Source organism: Phytophthora parasitica, assembly GCF_000247585.1.
Source record: "Phytophthora parasitica INRA-310 unplaced genomic scaffold supercont2.1, whole genome shotgun sequence".
In the NCBI taxonomy this organism is placed as follows: Eukaryota; Oomycota; class Peronosporomycetes; order Peronosporales; family Peronosporaceae; genus Phytophthora; species Phytophthora nicotianae.
This window is the reverse complement of record NW_008634126.1, coordinates 3,342,605-3,343,886: the sequence shown is the minus strand read 5'-3', so window position 1 is coordinate 3,343,886 and position 1,282 is coordinate 3,342,605. Positions and strand designations below refer to the sequence as shown.

At 48.8% G+C, this 1,282-nt stretch overlaps 1 protein-coding gene across 1 annotated transcript; it reads right to left on the bottom strand.

Annotated features, from left to right (window-relative positions):
• Positions 1 to 264: 264 nt before the first annotated feature.
• PPTG_00906 (hypothetical protein) lies at positions 265 to 738 on the bottom strand (the record flags this gene model as incomplete). Its single annotated transcript, XM_008892480.1, has 1 exon — positions 265 to 738. The coding sequence occupies one exon, from the start codon at positions 736 to 738 to the stop codon at positions 265 to 267; it is 474 nt and encodes a 157-aa protein (XP_008890728.1).
• Positions 739 to 1,282: the final 544 nt, after the last annotated feature.

Genomic DNA, 1,282 nt, shown 5'->3' with positions numbered 1-1,282 from the left:
AGTACATAGGCCGAGAGCCACAGGATATGCATTTGATTGGGTTTTACTATGTTAGATAGTTAACCCCATACATTTACCACATAGGCGGCTTCCCGAAAAAAGAAAAATAAACAGTTGAGATTTAGAACACAAAAGAGTAACGTCCCCTTTTATTAAGGTTGTCGTTAGTAGGTACCTTCGGATATTAAGGACCTATTAACCTTTATTAGGGTGTTGAGTTAACCCCTTTACTCTTTGAGTTAACCGTCTTCCTCTGACGCTAAGCTACGGCAGCCCCGCTGCACCAGCAAACAACTCGAACGCTACCAGAACATACACACCGCAGTTGTACGAATCTACTTGAACACCTAGATCGCTCTGGTATGGCTGAACGCGGTATTTCCTTGGCGTATAGTCTGGTAGGCATGTAGCTAGTTTCTCCGCAAGTGCCCGAACTCGGATAATATAGCTAGAACCCATGGGGTCATAGATGCAAATGTCCGTCGTCTCCAAGTCCAGCATAATGCAGCACCAACGCTTCTTGCTGCAGCACACCGGGATCAGAATTTTCTCCTTTGTCGCGCCCGCAAAATCTTCAGTGGAAACACTAGTATTTATCAGGCTGTCATTGTTCTCGATAGAGCCAATCAGCCCCGGATCCACGATCATCACATTGCTTCTTGGCCCAAACAGCTTAGCGGGAAGACTCGATATCGTTCGCGCTGTTGGGGTCTTGAACTTGAATCCATAATCAACCATATGAAATTTGCTGAGAACTGCGGTCGAGGATACATAAGTAGCTTCAGACGACAATGCTGTTTCAATGGAAGTCAAGCTCCACCTTGTTTGGCGGTAACGCCACTACTCGTGTAGGGAGACTACCTTCGCTAGTACTACTGGTCGATTCGGGCACATCCGACACACTGAGAGCCTCAGATGACTCTCCATCACCCGACCCAGAACCGCTCGCAGCGGGTGTCGGGAGCCACACGTCGTCCTGGGAGCCTTCTTGGGACGGCCCAGACTCGCTACTGTCGCTCTCGTCGACCTCGTGCCGAACAGCCCCAGTTAGAGCCCTCTTTTGGGCGGCGTGAGTGCGGAGATCCATTCCCCCTTCCTGCTGCCTCGCTATCGCTCCTGTGTTCTCCTCCTTTAGAAATTTTGTGGCTGGCTTGGGCAAACGGTATACACAGTATACATCGTACGGATGAGAGCGCATCAGAAAGGATCGATGATTTGTAGGGTAAGGTTAACTCGGTCGGGCAATATAGTCACTCTCATGTAAAAAAATCTTCGTAAAAAA